Source organism: Lissotriton vulgaris, chromosome 1_1 (genome assembly GCF_964263255.1).
Source record: "Lissotriton vulgaris chromosome 1_1, aLisVul1.2, whole genome shotgun sequence".
In the NCBI taxonomy this organism is placed as follows: Eukaryota; Metazoa; Chordata; class Amphibia; order Caudata; family Salamandridae; genus Lissotriton; species Lissotriton vulgaris.
The window spans coordinates 1,629,245,733-1,629,270,834 of record NC_141685.1 but is presented as its reverse complement, the minus strand read 5'-3'; the positions used below and the strand labels follow the sequence as shown (position 1 = coordinate 1,629,270,834).

Genomic DNA, 25,102 nt, shown 5'->3' with positions numbered 1-25,102 from the left:
CGACCAGAGGAAAAGTGTCCGAGTGTATCCAAGGGTGGATCGAAGATCTGAAGAACCTGAAAGCAGAAGGGATAGAGTCTGGGTCACTAGTGACCAGGAAGGAACCATGCGATGTCGGGTGATTTCAGGTGAAGTAGTCAAACTTGTCTCTTCAGTCACGAGGTCCAGGAGGCATCGACGATGACCAGGCACTGGATTCGAGCTGTCCCACGATGGATCTAGTTGACTGCGGTGTCGGTATCCGGATTGGACCCAACAAGCCTTGGCAACCGCAACCCATGCAGGATGTCGAGATTGGCTCCTTTGCAGACCAGCACGGTCTGTGGCACTTCTCCGTTGCAGGGAAGCTGGAGCAAGCCTGGAGCAACCAGGCAAGTGAGTTAAATTCAAGATGGAGTCTTCAGGGGGCTCACTAGCCAACGGACTAGGAACCGGGAAGACTCGTTGAGCTCAAATGCAAAAGCGGGGCCCACGGAACACTCGAGGAGTGTGGGGGCCTGGGCTTTGGTGCAAATGGTGCTCAGGGCTGGGGCTTCAAGCACCCCAAAGCACAACTTTGAGATACCTCGTTGAAGGAGTGCAGCTTGCAAAATGCAGGATGTCCAGGAGTTCCGGTCCCACGTCTCTTGTGTCCGCCACGGGTCTCCGCTTCGCTGTGGATGTGGGTCGGGGTCAGAAAAGTCTAGAAGTCCAATTCCCGTGTCGCAGATTCTTCGGGATCCAACGGAAGCCTCGAAAATGCAGACCGGCAAAGTTGCTGTTGGTGCCTGTTTGAACAGGGTGGTCACTCCTTAACTACAAGGGAGATATCTTCCGTCTTTCAGTCAGAATGGAACATCGAAGATCCAGGATATGTCTTTCAAAGATTCGTCCAGGGTAATCTAAAGTCCTAGGGACACCGCTCCTATACTTATACTAAGGATGTGGGCTGGACTACCTAGCTAGGTCCCTCCTATGGGTGGACCTGAGAAGGGGGTGGTCTCTAGCCTCTGAATACAGGAGCCCTTCATCCCAATAAGTTTAATGGGTCCCACTAGCATTCCCTGCAGCCTCAGCAGCAGCTTGGTGTCTGAGGGGTTCAAGAGAAGGGCAGTCCAACTGCGCCTGCCTCAGATCTGCCCTGGAAAGTCCCCCTGTCCCAAGAAACTCAACCTGATCAGGCTCAAGTTCTTCTAGGACAGTTCCTTCCTGGGTCTCACAATCGGCTTCTTCAGAAGGATGATCCTCTTTCTGAGGCAAGGGGGAAGGCACTGCCTTAACCCTACTGCTTCTCCTCCTGGTAGGCAACTGGTCCATAGTTCCAGCATCCAGTGCCTGTTCAGTGTTGCAATTTCTGACCTGTGACCTAGTCACAGCAAGGACATGTGCTGATATCCCTAACATTTCTGCATGGGCCCGTTACTTCACTTCAGCCCAAGCTAAAGTCTCCCGGTCATTTCCAAGCAAACATTCTACAGGGAGGTCTGAGCTAACCACAACCTTCTTGAGGCCAGTTACCCCTCCCCAGGAGAAATTAACAATTGCCATACTGTGAGTGGTAGTGACATTGCTAGCATTGGTCACTAGGTAATTGTCACCTAGTATGATCTGTCCAGGGTCCACAAAGCCAGGCGTCACCATTGTGACACTAGCACGTGTGTCCCTGTAGGCCTGAGCCACTTTGTCATTAATTAAACGGGTTTGTCTGTACTTGCCCAAGTTATTGGGACTCACAGTAGGGGACAGAATTGTGGCCCCATCACAGATCAAAACAGCTTGAGTTGGTATTCTGACTAGGCCAGAATCCATCTCAGTTCCCAGGGTTAACCCTACTACACCCATCTGTTGAGAACCACCACTTGGAGCTGAACTAGGGGGAACAGTTGCCATAGGGGCAATGGTGGCTGGAGCTGCCTCCTTCTTGGTGCAATCACTGTGAGTATTTACTTTACAAAACTTGCACCATGGTTTCTTTGGGCCTTCTTTCTTCTTAGATTGTTGGGAACCCCCACCATTAGAAGCTTTTTGGGGACCTTAAGAAGACTTCTGGTCTTTTGCTTTCTCCCACCCTTTTGGTCTTGCTTCTTTTGGTCACCACCTTGGTTCTTTACCTTCTGCTTCACCCTGGTTCTGACCCATTTTTCTGCCTTCTTTCCCAATTCTTGGGGAGAGGTCCGATCAGAGTCAACCAAGTGCTGATCCAATAACTGGTTTTGACAGTTGTTAAGAATTTGTTCTCTCATAATAAGGTTATACAATCCTGTAAAGTCACTTACTTTACTAGCAACCAGCCTTCCAGAGCCTTAGTAGCACAATCTACAAAATCAGTCCAGTCCTGAGTCTGTCTCTTTTGGGTATCTCTGAACAGCAACCTGTACTGCTCAGTGGTTAGGCCAAACCCATCTATCAGAGCACTCTTCAGGACATAGTAGTAGTCAGCATCCTCTTCTCTTACAGTGAGAAGTGTCTCTTCCTTTGTCTACAAAGGAGAGCCACAAGATTGCTGCCCACTGACTTTAGGGTACCTGCTGTAGTTGATAACCAAGTTTATTTAGACAATAGTCTATAAACCATACATAGACAATGGATTACACATAGTGATAAAAGATCTTTAAAACTACAATTCATTTTACACATTTACAACACTTGTAAAACCATAGCATAAAATTGGGAAACACTGTACTTTTTAATCTCTCTCGCCCTCCTTTGCTACCTCCATTACATATTCTCTAGTTGCTTTCAGAAATTTCCCCAATGCAATTGTAATATCCAAGAAAGACATTCCTGTAAGGAGGTCAATGGCATCTGCACTGGAGGTCACCTGATATTTTAAAAAAATTGGACGTAAAAAGGTTTTCCGAAATTGCTAAAATCCATGTACAATCAAACAATATATGTAAAATATCATTTCTTACTCCTAGACCACATTTACAGGTTCCGTCCGGGTGGATCAGGGCCATTCTTATTTTTCTTTCAATCTTCCATGGGTTTAGGCCCACCCGAGCCTTTAAGATTTCGTGTCTTAGCCATCTATTGGGCAGTAAATCCAAATATGGGAACCGGACCTCCTTTTCCCATTCATTCCTTACCCAATTCACTGATTTTTTTAACCTCAGATAATCCATGTCTTGTGATCTTGAAAATTCAAGCCCTTTGTCTCTAAGCATTTTTTTAGTACCTGCTGTACTTTGCAAGCCCTCTCCAAAGCAGTTATCCATTTGTGGTTGTCATCCCAATCTAATAAGGAGGGACAATCTTGTTCAGGTTTCTATGGACATTAGACCTTTCCCTACCACTAGGGTTGTTGCTGCCACCAGTGGGCTCTAGCATACACAATTTCTTCTCTCTTTCAAGAGCTAAGGTCTCTTTTTCAAGGGCAATTCCTTACCTCTTTATCCTCAGCTTGACCTGTTTCATTCTAGCTTTATGCTTTCTCCTCTGAGGGGATGTCATCCTCCTCTGAGCAGAGGCACTGGACCCTGCTCGGGAATCAGAAGGATCCGAACCACTGGAAAGTAATCTGTGCCTTCTGTTTCCACTATTAGGCCTATTTGGAAGGTTAGAGGGGGGCCTACCATGGCCCTCTCCACCTCCAGATAGTCCTGTGTTGCCCAGGTCAGGTTCATCAACCTCATCCTGGTCAACATCCACATCATCATCAGAGACCACTGGATCCTCCCCAGTAGGATTCTCTTCTGTTGAGGGATGGCCCCCCTCTCTACTACCTTGGTTACCTGGGTCTGATGCATTCTCTACATCATGAGCCACTAAGATATCTACCAGGTGGTTAAAGGTTGGACTCTGTCCTTGTCTTAACTTTCTGTCTCCACACAGGCTTCTCAGTTCCTGAAAAGTGAATGTGTTATACTTAGAAGGCAACCTGAGGTTGTCTTCTAGCAGCGGTCCACTAGGCCCTTCTTCCAAGGAAATGGCTAGGGTGGTGTGGTGTGTGCACCTGCCTACACTATTTGTTTCCTACTAGAACCTCTCTAGGAGTTGTAGTCAGGGTGTTCTAAGCCCTTACCACCTACAACTGCTAAGTTCAGTAGAATTTATGTATATAAGACTTGATTTATATGTACCTACAGGTACCTTGATATGATCTTTCAGATGATATCTCGAGATTATTTGGTACCGCTGCACACCAATGTGAGAAGTTAGCCTTGCATATGATTTCCACTTGTTCTAGTGGACACCTTGTACCAGTCTAATCGATCCTTATTGATTGTGGTTGTAAAGTCAACCTTATAGAAAGCTATCCTAGTGGTAGCATAAACCAGCAGTCATCAGGCTAAGACTTCAGTAGGCGAGTTAAGCAAGTTGTTTTACCAATTATAATCCCTTGAGTACCAAATAAAAGTAGATCAGCCGCTGCGTACCAGGCGTCCCTTGTATTACAGCTCCTTTGAGTGTGTTTGTGTGTGTAGTACAGGCTCTTGAGGCTCGCTCAATCCAAGGGCGTAACGCAGGCCCCTGCTGGGGTTCAATTTTAGCCTGTGTCTGCCGGTGCGCACATGGGCACTTTACTATTAGCAATTGCTTTTTGTGCGTGCATGCTGGCACCGGCTGCTAAATAATGCCTCTGCGCAGCTGTGGTGCGAGCTACCTTTTCCCCCATTGCACTGTACACAGCTTCAAAATTGACCACACCTTTTAACATTCTTTTTTTTCAGCACCGTGGTGCGTGCTTCCTTTTACACATCTGCGCAGCTGTGGTGCGCGCTACCTTTCACATCTCGGCACGTGCGTGCTTCGTTTCCCCACATTGCTTTTCGGACTTGCTCGATCCAGGGCATAACGCAGGCTCTTGCTGGGGGCTTAATTTGAGCTAGTGTCTGCCGGTGCACACATGGGCACTTAATTATTAGCACTTGCTTTTTGTGTGCCTTGCTGGCACCAGCTGCTAAATAATGCCACTGCGCAGCTGTGGTGTATGCTGTCTTTCACATCTCTGCACAGTGCACAACTGTGGTGTGTGCTTCCTTTCCCCCCATTGCAAAGTAAACAGCTTAAAAATTGACCGCACCTTTTAACATTTGCGTTTTGATACCTATGTATCATTCAGCATTACATAAGCATCACCACTTAAGCATCACCTCAATATCATTCCGGATCACCTGAGCATCACCTCCACCACTACTCACAACCACCTCAGGTTCACTCCACACCACTTCAGTTTGGCATAAAAATATATCAATTAATTCTCCACAAATAACTCTCCACTTCTCCTATCTAATTAAAATACTATTTCACTGCATCCACCCTCCCGTTGTTTATATCCCACACCTAACATTAAAAGCTATAACAAAAATCTGAAAGAAACACGTTAGTGATAGATTCCTTACCTTAGAATTACCCCCAGGCGCCAGACTAGATCCGGAAAGTTTTCCTCAGCAGTACCCCTGCGCGTCGATATGCGTCGTCGTGCGGCTCCACGTATGTTGCTGGTGTCGTAGTCAGCAGCGTAGCTAGGCGGGGGAGGGGGGCCCGGCGGACCGCCCCAGGCAGCACCATTTAGGAGGCGGCGGCCGTGCGGCACCTGGCCCGTTGCTCGGCCTTTATCATTTATTTGGGGACACTGACTGACACTACTGTCAGTCATTACAGTAGTGTCAGTGTCTCCAAATAAACTTTAAAGGCCGTGCAAGCAAGCCTCTAATGAAATAAATAGTACGCCCGGTGTTTTAATGAATCAAAAGGACGGTGCGCATGTCTGCTGGACCCAAGGCAGGCCTCTCTGAGCCAGGCTCTATATTAAATATGGCGCGCCACGTGCGCAGATGTCTCCGCGAGTGCGTGCGTGTGGCGGTGGGGTGGGGCCATACCACATTGTCATGCGCAGAAGCGCAATTAAAAGTGCTCGTGAGCCTGCCGCGACGAGTGAGGTGAAGTGAGGCATCCCACCAAGAGTGAGTACTACCTGAGAGAGTTACAGTCACCGTGCATAGCCCCCGGCCCAGCCATAATTATTCATAGCCCCTGCTGCCTGGCTAGCCAGCCTTGCCCTAACTTCGGCTGCCCGATTGTGCCTTCCTCTGAAGCTTCAGGCCGCCCGGGCCTCAGGTGAGACTGTTTTTAATTTCACCTGTTTATTCCTGTCAGGATTGTGTTATTTGGCTATGCGCGGTTAATAAAAAGGTGCAGGAACTGATTAATGCCGCTCAATTACCTCCAATCACGGCGGAAATGTTTCAGTGATCTGCGTGCATTGACGGGCCCTCTAAGGTGAGTTTCAGTGTATTTGCTGCAAAAGCTTTTACTGTTTAAATTGCAACCTCGCCAGCATAGTTGGCAGGAACTTACTCATTCAGGTGACCTACCCGGGGACAGAAGGGGCTTTCTTCTTTGCAAGACTCGAACATGGAGCAGGCTCTGTGACGTCAGCTCTTTGGGCCTGTGTGTTGACCGGCCTTCATTTAACCAGAGCTTGCTTTTTGTTTTAACTTTCGCAATGGCGTATTGAAAACTTAGCAACTTTCTGTCACGATTTAAACCTTTTTCGGGAGGAGTCAAAAAAGTTCTGTGTCAGACGCACTCTTTACAAAGTTGTGTTCTTTCCCTGAATAATACATTATTGTGCATAGAAAGAAATCCTCAACAAAGGGTGAACTTGCAGAGAGGAATGCCGCGTCCCTTTCCTAGCTTGGCAGGCAGTTAGACAATCATCACACAAATTGCGTTTAAAATTAGTTTGGAATTTACAAATAACTTTGCACGGGCAAAAGCGAATAGGGAAACTTTACAAAGCAACAACTTTGATAAAGTTCACCAGTATAAAGCAAACTTTCCTTACCTCTACATAGACCCCCTTTTAATTTCAACCACACAGCCCTACACAGGAGATCGGCTCATAAACCGGGTCTGGTGGCTTAGTGGACTACTGCATCCACTCTAGGGGCTTGTGTTTGACCTCATAGTCACAGGTTCAAATCCTGGCGGGTGCACTCAGCCTTTCATCCTTTCATCCTTCTTAGGTTGATAAAATGAGTATTATTGAGTTGGGTAACAACAAACATCTGTTATTCAGTGCCAACATGCCCATGTGGGTGAACGTGTGCTTTACAAATAAACATGCTATGTTTTATGAAGCGACTGGCACTGCACCCTAAGAACTTCTCTTCTGAGCAGCGCTGTCACTACCGGTCTTGAGCTAAGGCGAGTTTGCTGAAAAGTGCTATTCCTGTTCAGATAAATGTTGTTATATACTGAGTTGTATTATGTACAGCACATATCCAATGATGTTTATATAGGGTTTGCCCTCCAGATATTGGCCTCTTGGCACCAGGTTTTATTCTATCTCCTGAATTTGAGATGGTCCATGGTTGCCTGATTGGTGTGGACCACAGAGTTACACAGTTTCGAGGAACGGTTGCCTAAGTGCGTATTCACAATAGGCAACAGATTTCATATAAATACCAATTAATAGCAGTATATTAATGTGCATTTGCGCTTGTGATGTGTACGTATGTGTGTATAAGAAAAGAGAAAGGGTATTTTAAGTATATATCTATGTTAGTGGAACAATATATAGATCTATGCTATGACAGTGAAAATGAATGTGGATAAATTAAATATGCTAATGGGGAGAATGTATACTAATACATGTATGCCCTCCCCCCACTCCCATTTTATACCACAGAACGAATGTCAGATTTTATGTTATTGCCTTAGAGCAACCCATCTAATGTGGAAAAAACACCCTTCTTCCTCACAGATTATTTGCTGCTATGTCTTTAGAGTATACTATCTCTGCTGATACTTGCAAGGCCTATTCAGTGTGCCTGCATTTCACTGTACGGATTTAATCCAATATCTCCTCTTAAATTTTTATTATATATAAATGTATTTCTTTATACCTACTAAACAAGTCATACATAAAGTATGCAAAGGGTAATGTGTTATATACTACCAATTTTGAGTTAGGGAATAGTCCTCATGACACACTTGAGGCTTTGCTTCTTGTAAATCACTTCCCCTCCCATCCAGAACATTGCTGACAAATAATAGATTACACTTTGCCCATAGATAGATCGATAGTTAGATAGATATATTGCGTTTACTCATTGTTTTCATTCATGCAATTAAAAAGCTTTCTATTAACTGATACAGAAGCTAAAATGAAGCCAGTTAATTTGGGGGACCATGATATTTGGTCATTTAATGTCAGCTGTAGATGATGGATCCCCAAACATTGGCATGTATGTGCATGTTTGTATTGTGCTGAGGGGATTACCAGGTATTCGTTCACGCAGCTCTCTGATGGATGTCACATACGTTTTTTCTGAGTCCCTAGCTAGACCATGCAGTCTGTGTTTTCTCCTTTGTACTGCCGGTCACCAGTGTATTCAACTGTGTAGCCTTGGACCGTGTCATGTATGTGCATGTAACTTGCATGATCGAGGTAACTATTAGCAGCGATACTACGTGTCTCTTGGACCTCTTTCAAGTGCTCGCCGTCCTTTTTCCCAGCCCCCGCCCCAGGGGCGGCAATCTGAGGGATATCCCCGGGCGCCACAAGCTCTAGCTACGCCTCTGGTCGTAGTCTCCAAGACGACGTCGCTGGAGCTACTTGGACTCGTCCACACGTGCTGACGTCAGTTTGTTCTTTTTCCATGCCAGCAAGCGCAGATCCGGAGAGAGCTGTACCCCATGTAAATTTTTGACTTAGTTATTTTTGGGACTTTTGTCTGTTTTTTGAGTCTCTGGTGTATAGGGATGCCCGGTTTTACGTCTTACGTGGCTTGTCCCCGCACGATGTCGGTGGCGCACCTTCACCTTGAATGTCTCTACCGCCTGGGGCATGACCACAACATCGAGTCGTGCCCCGAATGCCGGGCCATGGCTCCAAAAACTTTGCGGGAGCGCTCCCGAAGGTTGCTAGATGCCCGGGAGTCTGCTCCACGCCGTTCAAGGTCCCGGTCCCGTGGGAGGTCGAGGGACCGGTCGCGGGGCGACCACCACCATCGTTCGACAAAGTCTTCGCACTCTGAGTCAGGTAAGGCAAAGCACAAGAAGTCGAAGAAGCGTTGTCGCTCTTCGCCTTCCCCTAGCCTGTGGCACAACACGGCTGAGGGTGTGGGTGGTGACACCCCCTCCAGCTCCGGCGGAACCTGCGCAGTTGCCGACGGCCTACCCGCCCTTCCTGGGTCCATCGACGACTCCGACCGAGCTACAGGACTTTTTGTCAGCCATGGTCTACGTTTTTATCCCATTGGACCACGCCGGCACGCCTTCGGGCCCCGCAGGTCCAACTGGGGTCCCCGCTCCTCTTCGTTCTCGATGCCGTGAGACCCCCATGGATCCATGCATGGATCCCAGTCGATGTCGGGTGGCCTCATATGATCTCCACCAACGTCTACGGCACTGCCATCGGCTGGCTCCCTTGCCGATGCCGTCCCCGACTTCCACCCCGACATGGAGACTGCACTGGTCCGGTGTCAATCGACGCCGATACCGAAGCCGATGGGGCATTTCAATCCCTTTCTCCATCCGCCTCTCTTTTCCGCCTTCCTGGCAGGTTGGGGAGGACTTGGAGGTGTCTGAAGGTCCTCTCACAGCCCAGTGCGAGTTAGACCCGGACTGGGAAGAGGATTTGGAGGACACAGATGAGCTGGCGCACTGTCTTCTTCTACTGTGGCTACGGAGGAGGGTGGTACATATTCTATGGTGTTGCGTAAGGCAGTTGAGGCCAACCTCCTGACAGAAGTGCTTCAGCCGGCATCTTCCTCTACGGAGCCGCTGTTGCCATTTAAATGCACTTTAAGACGTTCTTTTAGGCACCTGGTCCAGGCCCTACACAGGGGCTCCTGTGGATAGGAGCGTGGCCCGACGACATCACCCGGCCCGGGCAACCGCATTTTCCTCTCCCAACACCCTACCCCTGAGAGCTTTTTAGGTCTCGGCTATAACGTGCTGAAAAGCGCGTTCTCGCCAGAGAACTATTGTCGGCGTCTCAGCAGTCTGAGACGCCGAAGTGAGACCAGACCTGGCCGCGCGCAACGTTTCCCCATAGGATAACGTTGTGCGCGCGGCCAGGTCTTGTCTCCACAGCATTCCAGGGCTGACTGGATCGCGTCGCGCGCCTCTCTGGAATGCAGGGGGAGTCTGCACAGAGGCGCGCGGCGCTGATAATCAGCCATGCTTTTTTTTTTTTTTTTTGTCCGTGCCTCAAGATGTGACACTGTTTTGTATGTACCGTATCAGCAGGCAATGATTATTTTGAAAAAGTGTAGGATTACATTCTACCTTTCTGTACTAAGTGTGTGCCTGTACAAAAGAATCCTACAAGAAACAGTGCTGAACACGCTCCTGCTTCATTAACACCAGCAACTGACAGCTTGTGAGTTGAGCAGTATTTAGTCACCCACTGTGCTACATCCCATTAAAATCGAGCATTCTGTACAAATGTTAGGTATTTCTGAAACGCAGCTATCGGCAGTGCAGCAGGTCAGTGACACCAGGCCCAGTTCGCCAGGTATAGCCTTCTCTTACTACCCAACAGAGGAGCTAACGTCCTTGCTTACTTTAAGATGCACGTTGCGCTTGCTTTGTCACTGTGCTCGATGTTATGACTAACATCAATAAAACAGATTTTTTTAAAAAAAGGTGGCCACAGCTCAGTGCATATATTGCGCTCCCTTGTCCGCAAAGGGTTATGCGAATGTCTGCATTGATTGACGGTACGTTTGATGAAAAGCTTTAGGGAGGTGCATGTGGATCGCAACAGTAAAATATTAATTTTGAATTCAGTAAAGATTTGAGAACAGAAAAACGCCATTCTATACCGCGACCTGCAGATACGATGACACATTACGGAAATCAGTTAAAAGATCGCGGACTACATGTGATCTGTATACTAATTTGTTAATATATACCTTTTCCATTTTGGCAGCACAAGTGACTCCTTGCTAACCGTGGTACCATTACCAACCCAACATTGGCAAAGTTCTCTGATCTATTAGATGAGCAGGCCCATTTTTTAAAAGGATCTAGTTGCCCATATCTTTGATGGGGTATATTGACTTTTTGTGACACCGCTGGGGACTGGCAGTAATCGCCACCGGCTGATAGCCTTTCCTGTTTCGTGGTCAGCAGAGGGATTGTCATTGAACCAGCAATAGGGCCCACCTTCTCTTGGTGGAGAGGAGCCGCACTACCCCTTCCCAACATCCCTTATATACACAGCAAAATACAGCCACTAGGGTCCTTCGCACAGTCCGCTCCTCTTCTGTAAGGATCGTCTTTTAAAACTCTGTTAAGTGGCAGTCATGCACCACGTGTAGGCACATAACGCCTAATGCTACCACACGTGCTATGCTCTTACCCAGTCCTAACACCTACTCTGTGACTTCTTTGTTGCTCTTGTTTTTCCCCCATCCCCCCCACCCATCCCCCCCACTACCTTCCAACTCACTTTGCCGCCATTTTCTCTCTTTTCCCCTCTCTCTCCTCGCACTGCATACCTTTACCCTGTCCCTCACTCATCTACTCACCCCACAGACACCACCACTGCCATATACACACGGATACCACCACTGCCATGCACACACAGACACCACCACTGCCGTGCACACACGGACACCACCACTGCCGTGCACACACGGACACCACCACTGCCGTGCACACACGGACACCACCACTGCCGTGCACACACGGACACCACCACTGCCGTGCACACACGGACACCACCACTGCCGTGCACACACGGACACCACCACTGCCGTGCACACACGGACACCACCACTGCCGTGCACACACGGACACCACCACTGCCGTGCACACACGGACACCACCACTGCCGTGCACACACGGACACCTCCACTGCCGTGCACACACGGACACCACCACTGCCGTGCACACACGGACACCACCACTGCCGTGCACACACGGACACCACCACTGCCGTGCACACACGGACACCACCACTGCCGTGCACACACGGACACCACCACTGCCGTGCACACACGGACACCACCACTGCCATACACACACGGACACCACCACTGCCATACACACACGGACACCTCCACTCCCATGCACACACGGACACCACCACTCCCATGCAGACACGGACACCACCCGTGCTTAATTTGTAAAAAAAAAAAAGTGCCAGGGCTTTCATTTGTAAAAATTTAAGTGAAAGGGCACTCGTCAGGAGGCTACTGTAGTTTGCCATACACATTGCCCCTGCCAGCATTGCCCATGCTTTTAACAACACAACTACTAACATCAAACTCCTTACAAGTGTGTCAATGTGGACTATTTCAGGCTGCCAAACCTATAAGAATGGCTTGGTCGGTAAGTAATTTTTGATATATATTGAATTAATAATGTACTGTTGTTGTGGTCATCTCTAAATTGGCCAGACAGCGCCACCAGACAGCGCCGCCATGTGGCAGACTGTCACAAGCACCAGTGCTGACAATTAAGTGCTGCATGGAGCACCGGAAACCACTGGCTCAAATTAAGCAGGGTTGGCAAGACTAAGTCAGAGGGGTCTCTAGAAATACCACAGGCACCTCTCACGCATTGTCTGTCTCCCATTCTCTATCCTTTCATACCCTGTATAGTCTACTTTTTTCTTTCCTCGGTTACACTACCTGTCTCTTTCCGTTTTCGGTACTATGTGCTTCTTTTCAAAAACATTCTGTGCTGGACTAGTTGCATATTACATCTAACTTGCCCACTCTCAGGCAGTGGAGGCGAATCCGCCGCATGTACACTTTAGCACCGATTAACCACAACTGACATAATGGCTGACACTGCAAGAGTGCAATGGTCCACAACAGTTCATTAAATTCGTAGTTGCCAACATTTGAAAACAAGCATTTGCAATGTAATAGGTCTTGCATTTACGCGACTTTCAGCTATTGGCATTGTAAATGACAATGACTTTTATTTATGTTTTGGTTTTTAAATCATAAATAAAAGACCTTGTCATTTATAATGTCAAGACCTTAAACTCACGTTCATTTACAATGCTAATAGCTCTAACTTTTGCAATGCCGAGACCTTTGCATTGTAAATGCTTGTTTGTCCAAGCTTCTGCATCCCCAAGCGCATTCCCTTCCGCAACACTGGACAGGGAATCCAAGAAACTGGAGCAGTTAGGGAAGAAAATTTCACTTCGGCCAGTTCAGGACTGGGGTCTGTGAACACTGCATGCCTCTTGGGCTGTTATTCCCACTCTGTGTGACATACGGTTGAGCAGGAGCTGCATCAATGTCCAGAGGAGGCCCGGACGGTGAGCTCACAAGCTATTGCTGAGGGGAGAGACGCAGCCAAGAAGGAGAAGTACAAGATGCTTACACTTGCTCAGGTCTTGTATGCCCTAGACCCGCAAGACTGGATGGTAGCGTTAGACTTGCAGGACGCTTACTTTCATATTCCCCTCCTGCCGGCCCACCTGCTTTACCTGCGGCACACGGTAAGCCACGAGCACTTTCAGTTCACCGAGCTCCCCTTTGGCCTTACCAGTACCCCTCGGGTGTTCACGAAAGCGATGGCGGTGGTCGCAGCTCATCTGCGCAGATGGGGGGTTTCAGTCTTACCCTATCTATATGACTGGCTGTTGAAGGCGAGCTCACCCCAGGCAGTCGTCTCCCACCTCCAGACTATGGCCAACCTCCTGAATTTGTTGGGGTTCTCCTTCAATGTGCCGAAGTCACACCTGATCCCTTCTCAGAAGCTCCTCTTCATCGATGCTGGACACAGCGCTGTTTTGGGTCTACCCTCCTGAGTAGCGAGTCCAGGACATTCGGGCTATGATTCCGATCTTTCAGCCCTTGTCCTGGGTTACGGTCAGGATGACTTTGAGGCTGCTGGGCCTCATGGCCTCCTTCATCCTGCTGACCAATCATGCCAGATGGCATATACGGGCTGTGCAGTGGGACTTGAAGTACCAGTGGGCGCAGCATCAGGGGAACCTGTCCCACTACGTCCAGATCTCGAAGGGCACTGCACAACAATTGCAGCTGTGGCTCATGAACCAGCATTGGGTCAGCAGCAGATCCCTCTCCCTTCCCCAACCGGAACAAACAGTGATGACGGATGCGTCCCTCCTGGAATGGAGCGGCCACTTGGGAGAGGCGGAGATCAGAGGCCTCTGGTCTCCGGCAGAGTCCAGGCTCCATATCAACCTTCTGGAGCTTGGGGCGATCCGACTTGCACTGAAGGCATTCCTTCCCTCTGTCAAGGGGAGTGTAGTGCAGGTGTTCACAGACCACACCAAAACCATGTGTTATTGCAACAAGCAGGGCGAGGTGCGGTCGTGGACCCAATGTCAGGAGGCTCAGCGTCTCTGGACATGACTGGAACGTCAAGGCATTTCCTTGATTGTTCAACACTTGGCAGGTTCTTTGAACGACAGGGCGGACAAACTCAGCCACAGGTGCATGATGGATCACGAATGGCGTCTTCACTCGGGGGCGCAAGGTCTCTTTCAACAGTGGGGAGAGCCTTGGTTAGATCTATTCGCCACCGAAGAGAACGCGCAATGTCATCAGTTCTGCGCGTTGGAATTTCCAAGGCGGCATGCGCTCGGCGCTGCTTTCTGTCACCAATGGATTTGCAGTCTGTTGTACACCTTTCCACCTATACCACTTCTACCTAGATAGTTGGAGGAGGTGTGGGGCAAAAAGCGTTGCATGTTCCTTAAAGAATTCTGGAGGTAGCCAATTAGGACCAGGGGCGTTCCCTGTTTTTATTTGGCCAATCGCTGACGCAATTTCTTCCTTCGTGATTTTGTCATCCAATTTCTTGGATTCATCATTTGTCAATTTGGGTAGCTGTATCTCTTGAAGATATTCTTGTATGTATGACATCTCGGTCAGGTTACGCTGCATGTAAAAGGCCCCATAATAGTCTGCAAAGGCGTTGACTATTGCGATTCCGGTCAGATGAGTCTGACCATCCTCTGTTTGTATCTGCAAAACCCATCTACTGTCAAGCTCCTTCTTACTAAGCCATGCCAATAACCAATAACCTACCATTCTTGTCACCTACATCATACAGCTAATCGGCCATTGTTGTTTCATTATGCCACAGATATGTATTATCTGAAGGGGCTAACCTATTTGTCTCCCTCTTCTTAATTTGTTATACATTGGTGGGTCCTTTTTTTAGGCCTCTAATTTTTGATAGGTTCACTCTTTGAGATGATAAACAGTTGTTCCTTGCTGTTGCCCACTTTTAATATTGTGTTCTTGATTGTGCTTGCATCTGATTGGTGTGTTAGCGAGTTGTAGGCTTTGGCTGTTCATCCATCTTTCACTACTTTTGTTTTCAGACAAGCTGGTCATACGATGACTTCTTTTTTGCCAAAGGTTGTGCCCCCTCTTTATATAGTCCCTTCAAAGAGGAGAGACTGCACCACCTTGATCCTCTCAGGGCTGTTAGTTTTTATATTGACAATACCTACAAGTACCTGATTGATCAACTCTTCCTTGGTTATGCTGACTTCAAGAAATGCAATGAGCTTCTGGATCTTTCTAAGCATTAAGATCTGTGCGTTTGCCAGAAAGAAGCCTCCAAAGGGCATCAAGGACTATTCCATCAACTGTGCTACTTTGGCACTGACCAAAAGTATTTCCTGTTTTTGACATTTGCTGGGTCATGATGTGGGCTTCAATCCACACCTTCACGGAGCATTCCTGCCTTGACTGTGAAGTTTGCAGGGATGGCCAAGTTGCCAGATCTGTTGCAGGACTGTTTACTTTGACCTTGTCCTCAGACCCACTACCATGGAAGTACCGTCTAGGTATAAATGTATGAGTTGAGGAATCTGCATGTAAAATTATCCATCAGAAAAACAAATTACTTACCTTTGGTAACAATCTTTTTGGTGGATACTCTGTGCCTACTGATTCCTTGCCAATCCTGCATGCCTCCCAATTAGAGAAGTGGTCGTGCAGTTTTTATAACAAGGTTCCCTGGTACTTTAAATACACTGCAACTTTTATCGACATATGCTTTGCCATGGAAGATTCACATCATGTCCTCGGAGGTTCCGAAGAGGAAACAGTCATAGTGCCAACTGCTGGTGTTAGAGATGTATTGATAGGTTCCAGATCCAGTCTGACACTTGTGGGGGGTTCTAGAGGTGAGGAATCTGTGGTAGATAGATTTCCCACCAGAAAGATCATCATCAAAGATAAAGTAACTTGTTTCCTCAACAGGGCATGTTCAGAATGTTGTTTCTTAGCCAGGTCTTACTGCTGCCTATGCACCTTCAGGAAACCTACTTTGATCTGCGATCCTTCCTGCTCACAAATGCTGCCCAAGGTTCAGTGTATGGTCTCAGCAATATGTGATTCTGTCATTTGGACTGTGGACTGCTCCTTGATTATTCACCAAGGTCATTGCCCCCATAAGAGCTTTACTGCAGAGGGCAAGAGTCCGTAATTGAACTATTGGCTGGTGAAGACAGGACCTCCTGTTCTGGTCACTAAATCTCTTCAGCACACCTGGATTCTTTTTCAAGACTTATGCTTCACGGTCAACACCCAGAAGTCGAGTCTTGCACACACACAGAGGGCACCTTTTTAAGGACATGTACTACAGGCACTTTTTTAGGTTTAAATCTTTTCATTTGATTAGAAAGACAAGAAAGATGTATTTAGTGATTGTGTGGTTGTGTAAGTCGGTATGTGGGTCTGTGGGTGCTTCTGTGCTTGTGAAAGTGGTTGTGTTAGTCTGTGAGTGGCTGTGTGGGTCTGAGTGGGTGTATAAGTGTGTGAATGGGTGTATGAGTGGTTATATCAGTTTGTGAGAGTATGAGTGTGTGTGTGTGGCTGTATGGGGCTCTGTGAGCAGGTGTGGGTGTTGCTGAGGCTGTATGGGTCTGTAAGTAGGTGTGTGTGTGTGTGTCTGTGTGTGTGTGTCTGTGTGTGTGTGTGTGTGTGTGTGTGTGTGTGTGTGTGTGTGTGTGTGTGTGTGGCTGTGTGGCTGTATGGGTCTGTGACTGGCTGTATGGGTCTGAGTGGTTGCATGAGTATGTAAGCAGGCGTGAGTAATAGTATGGGGGTGTGAGTGGGTGTATTTTATTTGCATTTGCATCTGGATGGGATACTGGTGGTGTCTGGATTCTCAAAGGCACTGTGACTTTTTTAGACATATAATGGTAGCCTATGAGGTTACTCTGTCCTGCTCCCTCCATATCTATCATAAAAAAGGGTTTGTGAGGGATATTGATACAGTTTGGCACTAAAAGTATCTGGAAATTACTTTATTCTGGCCCCTTTTATCGCTTCGAGATGAAGAATCTGTCTGTTGTAGCTTAGGTAAATAGGCTGCATAATCTGTTTTTCTTTCTTAAGTGTCTTTGCCGGCCTTCTTGAAGAAAGGCAAAAATTTGCACTTAAGAAATATATATATATATATATATATATATATGTCGGGATCCCCCCCGAATGTTTGGGACTATTCAGCGATAATGATTATGAATGGAAATCCCTCGCAAGAGAACATCCTGTTTTACTGGATCCAAAGGTTCTGGGTTCTAGCGCAACTTCTGTGTTCAATAGGTCCCTTTTTTCGGGGGGGGGGGGGGGGGGGGAGAAGTTTAGCTACCTTACCTTGTCTGGTTGCCTAAAGGACACATTAATCAGACCCCCAGTTGCTAACGAACCAGTTCTGCAAGAGATAAAAGTGATAGTTTTCAGTGGGTCATAGAAATTAACCCGCTGTCTTGAGCATGGCTGGGGAACTCAAAATGTGCAAGTGTTTTCTTCATGATGGTAATAAAAATCCAAGTCCTGATTAATTTGCACTTTATGCATTTCCTTCTCTTTCACTTGTTTGATCATCTACTCAAGTTGCATAGATGCATGGGATACAAAATGATTTAGATATTTCCAATTCAGCACAACATTACACGACTCTCTGGCCATCTGGAGTTGAGATTCTAACTTATTCGTCTAACTTTGATGTGGGAGAGGGACCACATGCCATGTGATTTCCTGAATTTTTGTTAAGGTCGATTCTCTCCTTAAGACAATAGATGTGAAAGGGGCCCAAGACAAAATAATTTGAATTACAGTGAAATGGGACATCTAGTATAACTTTTAACCTGGTAGTGTGCTTAAAATTAAACTAATCCATTTTTTTTAAAGTGGGCTTACTGCATATGTATCATTCAAGTAGACTGTCTGATTGTGGTCACACCAATAAAATTGATACGTTTATTTACAATAACACTGCATGTATGTTGAAAATTAACAATCGCATTCAAAATGAAGAGGGATTAAATGTAGATTTGGTTGAAGCCAAGGTGTTCTCAGTGGTCTTTTAAAGGCATGTACGATTGGACAACATTTGCAAGGCTGTGGTGGGCTTTTTACACTCTGTGCCAACACTGTTCTGGACACCAGCACTCTGAGAATCAGTTTGGTCAAGCCATAAATAAAAACATGTTTGGAAACGTCAGTTTTCCACTATTTGCTTATACTACGCATTTCCAATTCTGACCTTCAAGTAGTCAAGAATGTTCGCTCAGTTTTACTTCAAACTGGGGAAATGGCAATACGATGTAGCAGTAAATACCTATTAACCGGCTTTGTGCACCTCATCTACAATGCAACGTCTGCAGATGACACACTCAATAGCCCCACCCTCACTATACATACCGTTGTCCTTGATGTGAACTGAGAGTATGAGCTGGCACTGAAGAAACCATTGGGTGTGTGCTCGATTTCAGTAAAAATGCTTAGACCTCAGTTTCTCCTTTGTATAGATGTTTTTGTTCCTGTGCATTGGAAGGAATATTACAATAGGATTCTAAAAGGTGGTAGGGGGTTCTGCTAATTAGTACAGTAGTGAGTAATTTGTACTTCTTTATGATTTCTTTGACATGTTGTTTAACGTGTATGTCTGTGTCGAACAGACTCACCCCAGCCCCCCCACCCACTTGCAATAGGTTTAGGTGGTTTGGAGGGTGCCTAGATTTACGGAAGGAAGTTCAAATCTTTGGGTCAAAGGAGCAAGACTTATGACTTTGGAGCACACATTTTAATAGTACATCGATTTTAAGATTTCTCCAGAATTGCTCTCATGCCTATAATAGCCTAGATTATGGCCCACAAGAATCTTTCCAAGTGGTGCCATTTAGATGCTATATGATCATTGATGAGTCGAGCCTTGAGGCATCCATCTGCCATTGGGTTTAAGGATTGCAGAATATGTTCTCTCCGCATTTTGTACATGCTACAGTTGGAATGGGGATGGACTACTCTGACATGTATTCTTACGATTATCTTTCCTGAAGTGAGGATGCTATTTCAGTGTATCTTGGTTTTGGAAAGGAGCAAGCAAGCTATTTTTATCAATCACCTATTGAGAAGATGATACGTCAAAACTTAAAGTTGATCCCGAAAACTTAAATGCATCACAAGCAGCTCAAGTCTCCATGACTACAGTTTCTCTGTTTGAGAAGTTTTCTTTTCTGCTTCTTAAGATTGTTTCATCTGATGATCGGTCATTCATGGGTTGATCTGTCAGACCTATTATTCGAGGATCTGTCTCAGTTCCCTTTTGTTGATCAGATATCAGTCTTCACATGCGATGGTTGCTGGAGTTCTATCTCTTACCCGACCTTCAACTGTTGCAAACGTTTTGCTGTGAACGGAGTTAAGAACTCTGGTTTCTCAGGAAAAAAACAGCCGTGCACTTTACACTTTTTACATTGTAGCTATTCAGCTTCCTGTTGAAATAGAACAGTATTTAATTTTGTTTCTTGGTCGCAAATGTTTCTATGCTAAAGGGAGTTGCACTGCAATAGTTCTTTCTAGTGTAAGAAGACCCCATTGCACAACTTCCTCTCACTATTCAAATAGAAGTACTCTAAAATCCTTCTTGTTCCCTGGGTCCAGTGGACAATCTTTCAGTCTCACAAGTTCTGACCATGTCTCCCCAATCATACAGCGGGTGATGTTGTCCTTTATGTTAAAGTCTGATCATGCATTGTTTAATTCTAGTTCCTGTGCAAATTGTACTTTTCCACGTTACTCATGAACTCTTTAGAATATGGTACTTAACCTTTTGGCTATTTTTACCCCAGATTTGGAGCATCTCAGACGTCTGAAAGCTCCTCCAAGAGTGACGTAGAAAATGGAGTGAATGATGGAAGCTTGGAGTCTGACGAGGAATTAAATGAGGGAGAAACGGAAGAGCCTACAACCCTGCCCACCCTGAGTCCCATCATTAGCAACTCCTCTCAGCAGACAGACACAGACTCTGAAGGTACAGACTACGAATGAGAACAATTTGCATGTTTATTTTAAGACTGAATTCCTGTTTGGACATGGGACAGTCTAAATGAAATGCTATCATACAGTTTTAAATTCACAAATGCATTAAGAGGGTTGTGTGAAGCATGCCTTACAATGCAATTCTGCAACCTCTGCCACTCACAAAGTGCAAAACTATCTAAAGTTATAACCCACCAGCCCCATAATAGAAATCCATGCTTAACAGAATGACCGTATATAACAAAATCTAAGTGCATAAAGACTGGACAAAGTGCCTGATATACACAGAGAAAAAGTGTCCTGATCTCAACTTAAAGGCAGAAATTTGACTTGCATGTTTGTAAGAGAATGAAGTGTATCAAAGAGTAAAGCACAGGGTTGATCAAATGGTAACAATACTTAAGATGAGAGGGTATGTGGGAACAGAGGGGCAAATCAGGTGAGCTAGATGGAATTTAAACTGTACAAACTCAGATATGTGCTAGTTACTGAGTAATGTGTTCAGTAACTTTGGTTCTGCTACTTTTAAGCACTGACCGGTTTCTCTGTGCATCGACTCCCAGGCTCTGGCTGGACAGCTGTTTTTGATGAGACTGTGAATTCCAAGCCTCCCACTCCTAGTGTAGCCATGGATGTGGGTTCCAGTGTGTGGGATGCTTCTGCACCAGAAAAGACTGCTCCTGAAGAGAAGGGATGGGCCAAGTTCACAGACTTTCAACCCTTTTGCTGGTAAGTGAAGGAGTCCTTTCATCTTCCTTTTGAACTGATTAATCTTTTACAGATGACTGCATGCATGTGGCCTCCGTGCATGCTTCGCTGTTATGATTCCAGGCTGCCAGTGATTGATCGGGGTAATAGGTTTCAAACTCCTTAATGAATGTCTTTCTAACCACAGATGCCCTCTTTCTACCTTGAGCTATAATCAATCAATCATATCATTTGTAAAGCGCACTACTCACCCGTGATGGTCTCAAGGCGCTGGGGTGGGGAATGCTGTTACTGCTCGAAAAGCCAGGTCTTGAGGAGTTTTCTGAAGGTCAGCAGGTCTTGGTTCTGCCGTAGGTGGATGGGGAGGGTGTTCCAGGTCTTGGCGGCGAGGTGGGAAAACGATCTGCCACCGGAGGTTGCTATTCAGAAGCGGGGGACTGTGGCAAGGGCGAGGTCAGCGGAGCGGAGCTGGCGGGTGGGGGTGTAGAAGCTGAGTATGTTGAGGTACGTTGGTCTTGTGTTGTGGAATGCCTTGTGTGCGTGGGTGAGGAGCTTGAAGGTTATCCTCTTGTTAACCGGAAGCCAGTGCAGGTCTCAGGTGGGGTGGGGTGGGGTGGGATGTGGCTGCGGCGAGGGATGTCGAGCATCAGGCGTGCAGAGGTGTTCTGGATGCGTTGGAGCCGTCTCAGGAGTTTGGCCGAGGCTCCTGCGTAGAGGGCGTTTCCGTAGTCCAACCTGCTGCTGACGAGGGCCTGGGTGACCGGTCTTCTCGTTTCAATGGGGATAGTTTGCTTGTCTCATTCATTGCACAGTATATCGGCCTCAGCTTCCCCCTGCCCATTTGTCGTCTTTTAGCATAGTTTACATCAATACATTTCTCTTTTGTTCCTCTGAATTTCTCTTTTCTGATGTGGGGTGCTGCCTATGTTAGTCACAATTAATGGAAGAGGTGTGGTGCAGCAGCCACAGCGGCTGACTTCGGAGCGCAGGGCTCACAGTTTAATCCCTGGTGCCAGCTCAGGACTCTGGGCATTAGCTCACTTAATATTCCCGACGGCCCCACAGCACCTGAATACCCTTAGGGATAAGTTATTTGTAAATGTTCTTAGATGCATGCATTTGCAGCAGATGGGGACTCCCTTTTCCTAGACTAGCCTTAGTTCAGTGGTCAGGTCGAATAAATGTACATGTTTTGCTTGCCTTTCATTGCAACTGGAAAATAAGAACTGTGAAAACTGTGAGTCTTTGGTATTACAAACTGCTGGAAACAAATCTAGGATATGTTGGTTCTGGGGTTAATAGAATTTCTATTTAGGGCTAGTTTAGTGGGGTTGGTATATGACTTCCTTGAGACATGTGGGAGGAGACATGCTCATGTTTTTATAGTTGAATGCCTAAATATCAATTGCACAATTGTTGACCAGCAACAATATAGACTTCAAGATATCAACTTGCACAATATGTTCATACTAAACGTAGGGGAATTCAGGTTTACTATTCTAATTCAAAATGTACTTACCTTGACAGTATTGTGCAAATTGGTATCTTCCAAGTCGATCTTAAGAGTAGATATGGTAGTACCACACTCAGTTATCTAAGCTGCTCCATATCGGTCTGGTAATTGATAAACATTAGCCAGACTATCACCTTGCGATGCTAAGTCATGAAATAGTTTGAAGTTACAGCGCTGACATAATCAGAATAATGAAAACTGCTGCATATCACTCTCCTTTCCTCTTTAGTCTCCTTAAGTCTATGCTTTATTCTAGGTCCCAAGGACTCTTGTTGTTCGAGGTATACTTGTGCCTGAAGAAATTTTCAAGCAAATGTTCTCAATTTAATTTTATGTTGTGAAATATGTTTTATACTGAGAAAGCAGTATGGCAAAGCAGCCTCACCTTTCTTTCAATCGTTTTGGCCTGACACCTAATAGTTCTTGTGCAGCTCTTCTAATGGATACATCTAACCATGGATTCCTCACCCTCGGAGTATCCCAAGGAGGTGGTGATGTGTGGCTCCACATCATCTTAGTTCCACCCTGGATGTGATGATGAAATTCGCACACAGAAGTGCCACCCCTGTGCATTGATGTCAGTTATTTTCTTTCTGAGCCTTTATACAGAGAGCTGGAGCTAGCTCACAACTTTTTTTTCTTGTCACTTGAAAAGTTTCTTTCTCCCTCAAAAATGTTTTCCAGTGTTCAAGGGAAAATAAAACTACGCAGTTTAAGCCTGGTAGGGACTATCGAAACAGATGTTCATGACTGATCTGCACAAGCTGTGTCTTTTGGTATTTGGGTTCGACACACAACTACAAGTCATGCAAAGAGTGCACCCTTATGGAGCTGAAGGTGATCTGGGGAAGTAAACCTGTACATTGCTGAACACCGAAAGAAGCCTCAGAAGTCCTTGTTGAAGCCCAGTTTGCAGACCCGTTCCAGCTCTCAACCCCATTCCCGAGACGCATCTTCGTCGAGGTCCAAGTCTTTCGGTTAGTTGAAGTCTAAGTGGAAGCCCAAGAAAGCCATGGAGGATTTGTCTCAGTCCAGCCACTCTCAGCCTGAAAAGTCATGAAGATGTCAAGGTGTCTCGTGCTCTCGATTCCTGTCCCCCACTGAGGACCCAATTCCATAACTGATCCTGATGCACAGAACCTTCGGGTCAATTGACAATCTTGCAACAGATTGAGTCCTTTTGAGAGGCCATGTTGCTAATTTACGTTACCCTTTTGGTACCATCTGGTGCACTTTCCGGGCAGTGGATCATGAAGGCCTCCAGTTGGGTTACCGCTGGTGGTTCTGCTGTCTATTCCCCCAGAACACACTTTGGGTTCTGCTCTAACCCCAGGGGGATTTCTATTCTGGCACTAAAGTCACTCCTGTGCCCGCAACCTCTGCTCCGGCAATGATGCCGGAGGGCAATTGCATTTCTATAGTCCTCTCCAACTCTGAGCCAAATCCTTATCTGCCTCGACCAAGGTTGAGACCCACTGCTGCAACGATGCACCCGGCCCTAGTCCATTCCGACTTGAGAGAACCATGCCTTTGCCTCAGAGCTGCACCCCAGAGCTCCAACAACTTTTCCAGTCTGATCAGAGCCAACTAGCATTTGGGGATGACGATGGTAAAGAAGGGAATTATTTTCACCGACATTATGATGATGACCATTTTTATATGAACTTGCAGGCGGTCAGTTGGTTGGACTCTTGCCCGAACACTGGATTTTGTTCTCTCCTTGAACCACTGACAGAAGTGTCTCTCCTTTGCTGTGGGAATATGTGCAGTGGAGGTATTGGATTTGCAACTGCCAACTAGGAAAGTTAAAACCAATGTGCTAACAGAGGATTTGCAGCTGGGAAAATCTTTGTCTGAACCAATACTTCCATTTAATTAAGCTCCTGACTGACACCCTTTGGGGCACCTGGGGGCATCTGGCCACCTGTGAACAGGAGATTGCTAGATGCTAGAGGCTGGCGCCATTCTATCTTGCCTTTCTGAGAGTTTGGTGGTTCAAGCTTCTACAAGTAGGGTGCGTTCCAGTTCTTCCCCCATGACTCTTCCTGACCGTCAAAACATTTTGAGACATTGGGGAAGTGGATGTATTCCTTGGCCATTCTAGCCCTCTGGGCAGTCAGTGCTGACTGCCTGCCGGGGAGATATACCCATGGTTTATGGGAAATGGTTGCTGAGATCTTACGAGTACTCCTGAGGAATTTTGAGCCAGTTTGACTGAAACCATCCAGGATGGTTAAGATGCTGCAACATGCATCATCTGCTCTGTACTGGACACTTCTGACTGCTTGAGCAGAGCAGTTGGCACTAGCGTGGTGCTCCAGTGGTATGCTTGAATGAGATTCACAGACTTCCCTGGGGATGTACCAGCTTTTTTAATGGACAAGGCTATACAGGAGAGGATCATCGGACGTTGGGTGATGACGACATTTTGGTCAAGTCCCTATAAATTAGAAATGGAAGATGAAAATAATGAAGGTTGCGGAATTCTGGGCAATTTGGTCTTTTGGTAATATTGTTGCTATCACTTTATTGCACTTGATTGTGTTTTTGCACATTTTTAATCAATACAAGAGAACTATTGCTTAGACTACTCCAGAGTTGGAAAGTTAATGAACTGTTTGTATATACAAAATGAACTGTGAACATTTAGTACTATTTT

General features: G+C 46.4%; 1 protein-coding gene across 1 annotated transcript in view; it reads left to right on the top strand.

The window, feature by feature from the left end:
* PPP6R2 (protein phosphatase 6 regulatory subunit 2) overlaps positions 1-25,102 on the top strand; it is an 876,013-nt gene that overhangs the window by 700,143 nt on the left and 150,768 nt on the right. Inside the window, exons 20-21 of the mRNA XM_086918845.1 lie at positions 20,033-20,214; positions 20,786-20,951. Coding sequence (XP_086774971.1) covers positions 20,033-20,214; positions 20,786-20,951 — 348 coding nt within the window. The remainder of the gene's footprint in view (positions 1-20,032; positions 20,215-20,785; positions 20,952-25,102) is intronic.